We start from the raw sequence: 6,478 nt of genomic DNA, 5'->3' as shown, positions 1-6,478 counted from the left end.
AAATCCAGTTATATCAGTTGGTTTCATTTATTAATATGGTGACTGTCCTTGTGCACATATTTATGGGTAGAAGCAATTGTAGAAAATAATAGTAGTCAATGTTATCTTTAGAAGAACACAGAGATGGGGCTAGATTTATTCAAAAAAAGGGGAGAGCCATGTCAGGATACCTAAATTTATTATTTTGATAGAATCCAAGAAAAGGATTGATTGGCAAGTTCCTTACAAGGTTGGCTGCCATTGTCATAGCAAGCTCAGGTTCAGATGAGAAGACTGACAATTAACATCCCATTCCAGTGTTGCTATCTGAGTAGCTGCAAACAAAGGAGATGGGGCCTTCCAGGGACCAGTAGGCACAGCTGCTGCCAGTCTCTGAAAATGAGGATTCATTGCTTCCCAGTGCAATAACTCACTGTGTGGAGAGCAGAGCAGAGCAGAGCAAAAGCATTCTGTAAGGCTCTGTACAAGAAAAAGACCTGTCCTTCCAAATGAGCAACATTGGGATTGCTTGTCAAAGGTGACCTGGATGACTGAGAATATGTTGGGGTTCCTTCTGGTTAAGAACAGCAAGTTCCAGTCTCTCTGTTGGCAACAACTGACTCTGTGTGCCTTGTCTCCCAACATGAAACCTCAAGACTTTGACTCTAGATCTGGACTGGCTGATGAACCTTCTGCATCTGGATCCTTGGACTTTGTTTGATCAGTCTGGTGCCTCCTATTTTGGACAAGAACTCTCCTAAGGCACGATTACTTGACTTTTGGGGACTTGTCTCTCTGCTATGAACATGTATTTTGTTGAGCACATGTTTCCTTTGCCACTTGTTTATTTACTTCACAAAGTGAATATATCTGGTGTTGAGACTAGGACACATCCTCTCCAGCACCCAGGTAACCAGGAATTAACACAAGACAAATAATCAAGTAGAAAACAATACCTTGATCAAGGAACTATTATGGAGAAAACCACACCTCCACCAACACTGGCAGGGGAAGCTACTGTGTATAAATCTTCTATATATATAAAAATGGATGTGTGTTTGTGTGTATGTTTCAGCATAACTCTAGAACGCCTCAAGCAATTTCCATCAAGCTTGGTACAGAGATGACTTACTCTCTGGAAAAAAAATACTGTGGGGGGGGGGGGCAAACACCCTAAGACCCCTCGGTGTGTGTGTTTTGTTAAGATACAGCCTGTTGTGCCTTAAAATGGCTTCTACTGTATAGCACAGAAGAGTTGCCATGGTAACGGCTTCACAGTACTCCACAAGGGGACCCCCTCTGGTAAGGGGGAAAATCCAACATTAGAAATTACGTTTGATCCACACATTTTCAACAAGGCTTTGATGATCAATAAAATATTACTGCAACTCGGCCTGCCTGCACCACTACGAGACTGACACAACAGCTTAGTGCATATATGATGGACAAGAAGCCACTTCTAAATCAAGATCAGAAAAAAGCATACACGGTATCGTTTTACTTGACACTTCTGGTGGCACAGGGAAAACATTTTAAACTAATTTAATTCTCACTGAAATCAAGGTGAAGTTGTTCTTCCTGTCTAATACAAAATTGGGATAAATAAATATTTGGGCAAAGCTAGGTTATCAGCTAGTAGGGATAGCTTTTATGATGTTATCAGGTTGGCTAATAAAACATCTGCAAGCAATTCCCAAGGCCGGAGAGCACCAAGGACTATTGTAACTGGTGAACAGTTAGGCCTTTTTCACTCTCTTGTTCCAAAGTATGTAGATCAAAGGGTTAAATATGTCCACAGAACATGCGCATCAGCTTGTTTATTTACCGAATGATAGCTGGTATAAGGTATCATACATTCCTAGATGATGTGAATCTAGGAAATCAAGATAATTAGAAAAAATTGCCACACTAAGTATACCTATTCTTACAAGATAGAATACCCCACTCCCATAGGGTTCTACCAACGTACCTTACTTCCCCAAGGAATTAGGGGAAAACCAGAATTTCAGGAAGGCTAATGGGGTTGATGACCATCAAAGTGAGGCTGTTCCATAGGGCACACTCAGTGTACAGACGATATGCCTCCTGGATTTCACAAAATACCATTGTTACTCAGAAGAGACTCAGAATATATCTATCCTGCTGGATCTAGTGGGATCAGTACAAGCTACTGGAATCAGTTGACCTTGTAAATAGCTTAGCTCTATATCATGCAGGGATTTAAAGGTGACAACCAGAATTTGAATTGCACCTGAAGCCTACTGAGAACCAGGCCAACTGACACAGTAATGGTTTTATGCGGATGTCCATTGACGTACCAGAAAACTGCCATATTCTGAACTGGTTGCAGCTTCTGAAAGTTTTCTGAAAGGCAGCTCCATGTAGAGCCCATTGAGTAGTCCATCCGAGATGTGACTAAGGCATGAGTACTAATGAGCAATGCTTTCTAATTCATCAATGGCCAGAAGTGGTACAAAGATGGATTTATGGACAAATTGTCCTGGCCATGGCTGCCACTTGCCATCTCTTCTTCAGGCAGAGTCCCTCAATCCTATAGGTCACAGTCATGTCATCTGTCTGAAAATTATCATCTTGTAGGACTAACTGATTTTAAAAGCAAACAGGAGGGCATCAATATACAGCAAAGAATCTTGATCAATGACTTTCTTGGAGATAAGATTGAATTAAATCTCTTCTACAGAAGAAAATTCTGCAGCATTCTACATCCAAAGAATGCTGAAAAATCTCATTGTTTTTAAATGTGGTCAACAGTTATCATTTATTGGAACACTATCGGAAACAATAAAAATAAATAACCATTTTGTGCCACATATTATTTATACATGTTTGGTTAGTCAGATCTTTCACTTACAGTCTAAAAGTCATTTTTAAAATGATTTCTTTGGTTAGAAAATAGAAATTTTATTTGTAGAGTTTTATTATTGTTTACTTCTATATTGTTCTTAAGGAAGGAATGGATAATCTCTGAAATTCTGCTTTGGTGGGTAGATGGGAAAGAATATTCATCAGTTGATTATTGAAAAGAATCAGTGGGCCCCACTTGCAATGAATGGGATCCCAGCAGAATATAAATCAGCTTTCCTGAATATATCATCCTCCTGATGTGTTAGAAAAACCATCTTCAAGCGAATTTTCCCTATTGGGGCATGCAATCCAAGAAGCTATGCAAGAGATATTCTGTCCAATACATTAGCATCCCTTCATCTCTGGAAGACTTTGTGTACCCCAATCAGGAAGGGTGTCACCTTGTTAGCATCCAGAAAGATGCTAAAATGTGTCTATGTCCATCAGGATTAGATTCAGTAGCCCATCTGCATTTGAAAGACAAAGGCCACTCCTTTGAAAACAGCAAAGTCCACATTTGGGACATAAAGGACTGTCGGTTTGAAAGAAGAGTCAAAGAGGCCATCAATGTCAAAACTGAACAGCCCTCTCTCAACATAGGGGAGGGATACAACATCATCTATATCCAGTGTACAACACAGTCCTTTCAAAGTTCCAAGATGGCTCCAGCCCCATTTGCACCACTCAGGTGATCCTGGTGTCTCATTTTGTGCTTACGGGATGTTTTTTAAGTTTAGGATTTAACTGACTAACTATGGAGAATGTTCTTATGGATATTTATTATTACCTTTGTTTATAATGTAAGCACCTGGAATATTGGTTAGATGAACAGCCTTTACAATTTAGATGACTTTATAATATCATAATATTTCTGTTGAAAACAGGATGAGACATAGTAAAAATGATGCTCCACTCAAAGATTTTCGATGTGATTATTGATCCCCATGGCAGGACAATATAAATTATGCCACTGGTAGGCTTTATTTGTTGGAGTACAATTTCTGTAAGACTACCCACATGGCAAATGATCAGGTAGACAAGGTAATTGTAAATCAAAATATCCAGTATTTGAGGCCACAGGGTTTCCTTACTCTGCTGTAAGCCAGATGTTCCCTAAGATCCAGGTTGTCCTCTGGTAATTCATTTATCAAATCCCCAGGAAGACTTTTTGTACTTCCGTTCTGAGACCTTGTTAGATATAAAAGTCCTCCAATTACTCTGGGATTCCAGATCTTCTAGAAATCCGAATAAATACTACTCTTCTGTTCAGTCCTGCCTGATTCTCGGAGTCTGCCTGGACAAGTCTGTGCTTCTTTTCTTGGTAAGTTTTTGCCACAAGATTAATACCTAATATTTTATCAAAGATTGCGTTTGGTGGTTTGATTCCTTACATGGGGCATGCTCAAGATAAGAAATTTTGCTTATAAATGAGTGAAATATTAGAAGAGTTTTATTTTCAACCATTTGTGCATTGTCATTTAATTCTTTTGAACCTGGAAAAGATGATGATTGGTATTTCAGCATATTTTGATGCTCTGATTAGATAAAAAAAGCAGTCCTTATCTAACAGTAATGGCTGATCACTGATGATAAACAATGGGCACAAATTGCATTCAATGGAAAATTGAGCTGTTTTTTAAAAGTAAGTTTTCTCCAATACTCCATTTATTCCAGGATCCAGCATTTCCAGCCAGAATCTCCATAAACAATCTAAAATTTGGACTGAAGCAAACCAACAAACAAGAAAAAATGTAAAAGAGTAGCACCTTCAATGAAATATGCACTATTAACTCAAAGAAGATCAATTTTAAAGTCTTAAGATTAACAATTTTAACAAATTACTTCTGAGAAAGGATCCTAGAATGATCCAATCAAGATCAGTCCTAGATCCTAAAATGGTTTACATGATTCATTAGGGTGAAATAATCACAGCCTATAAAAGGAAAATGTAGTTTTCCTTTTATATAGAACATCATCCAAGTTACTATTTCTGAAGAAAGAACTAAAGGAAGGAAGGAAACTAAAGGAAGCAATATATATGTCTCTAATGTGACAAACCCAATATATTGTTAGCAATTCTAAAGAATAATTGTTGAATTCATTGTTTAATGTTCCTCTTGTTTTTAGCCTTTGGTCTGGATGATACCATGAAAAAAGTCAATCAGTCATGTCTCACCGAGATTGTCCTTCTAGGCTTCTCAGACTTCCAGTCTCTGCGAGAACTTCTCTTCTGCTTGGTACTAATATTCTATTTTATGGCCTTGTTAGGCAATGGTTTGATCTTGTTCCTCATCTTTCTCAGTCCTATTCTTCACACCCCAATGTACTTCTTCCTCTGGAACTTGTCCTTTTTGGAAATTGGCTACACTTCCTCCATCAGCCCAAAGATGCTAGTGAACCTATTATCAGAGAAGCAAACTATATCCTTTTGGGGCTGTGGATGTCAAATGTGTTTTTTCCTTCTCTTCGGTGTCACTGAGTGCTGTCTCCTTTGTGTCATGGCATATGACCGTTACGTTGCCATTTGCAAACCCTTGCAATACCCATATATCATGAACTTCAGGGAATGTACTATGCTTGCTGCTACCTCGTGGGCCATTGGTATTTCTTTGGGTTTGGGGCATTCAATTTCAATCTTTACCCTTCCCTTCTGTGGGTCAAATAGAATCAGCCATTTCTTCTGTGATCTTATGCCTGTTCTGAGACTGGCCTCCACCAATACTTACAAAAATGAGGTGGCCATTGCTGTTTTAACAGTGGTAGTTGACTTGACACCCTTTTTGCTCATCCTTGTTTCTTACATCCTCATTATTTTCACTATTCTCAGAATGCCAGTGGCCAAGAACAGGCGCAAAGCATTTTCCACTTGTTCCTCACATCTCACTGTTGTCTTCATTTTCTACGGAACTGTCATTTTTACTTACATTCGTCCAAATTCGGAATATTCTGTGGACACGAACAGATTTCTTGCCCTGCTCTACACAGTAGTGACTCCAAGCTTGAACCCCATCATTTACAGCTTGAGGAACAAAGAGATAAAAGCTGCTTTCATGAAATTAGTAATCAAGAAACAGTCCTCCTGAGGTAATAATTTATTTATTTATTTATTTATTATATTTCTATACTGCCTTTCTCCCGTAGGACTCAAGGCGGTGCACAGTCAAGAAAAATATAGACACACAAACATCATAAAATTGCTAATTAAAATTATTACTTAGTTTGGTCAATTAAATAAAACCCAGAATTAGATAACATTTAAAAAATCATTCACATGTTCGTATGTTTAGCCCCGCCTGTTGGAACATCAGGGTCTTGAGGGCACGGCGGAAAGCACGGAGATCAGGGATATTCCGTATCTCCGGGGGCAGTTCTTTCCAAAGGGTTGGAGCCCCCACAAAGAAGGCCCTCCCCCTGGGAGTTGCCAGTCGACATAATTTGACTGACGGTACCCTGAGTAGTCCCTCCCTGTGAGAACGAACTGGTCGGTGGGAGGCTATTGGTGGCAAAAGACAGTCTCGTAGGTACCCAGGTCCTAAGCCATGGAGCGCTTTAAAGGTGATAACTAACACCTTGAATCGCACCCGGAAGACCACCGGGAGCCAGTGCAGCTCGCATAAGAGAGGTGTTACATGGG

General features: G+C 39.4%; 1 protein-coding gene across 1 annotated transcript; it reads left to right on the top strand.

Moving 5' to 3' along the window:
• Window positions 1-4,970: 4,970 nt before the first annotated feature.
• LOC117666883 (olfactory receptor 10AG1-like) lies at window positions 4,971-5,927 on the top strand. Its single transcript, XM_034419891.3, has one exon. The coding sequence runs from the start codon at window positions 4,992-4,994 to the stop codon at window positions 5,925-5,927; it is 936 nt and encodes a 311-aa protein (XP_034275782.2). The 5' UTR covers window positions 4,971-4,991.
• Window positions 5,928-6,478: the final 551 nt, after the last annotated feature.

Source organism: Pantherophis guttatus, chromosome 4, assembly GCF_059756535.1.
Source record: "Pantherophis guttatus breed Tessera chromosome 4, ASM5975653v1, whole genome shotgun sequence".
NCBI lineage: Eukaryota > Metazoa > Chordata > Lepidosauria > Squamata > Colubridae > Pantherophis > Pantherophis guttatus.
Note: the sequence above shows the minus strand (reverse complement) of the source record. Positions and strands in the feature narration are given on the sequence as shown.

What these genes read in the sequence shown, in the direction of transcription:
- LOC117666883 (XM_034419891.3), top strand. Translation starts at nt 4,992, where the DNA reads ATGAAAAAAGTCAATCAGTCATGTCTCACCGAGATTGTCCTTCTAGGC.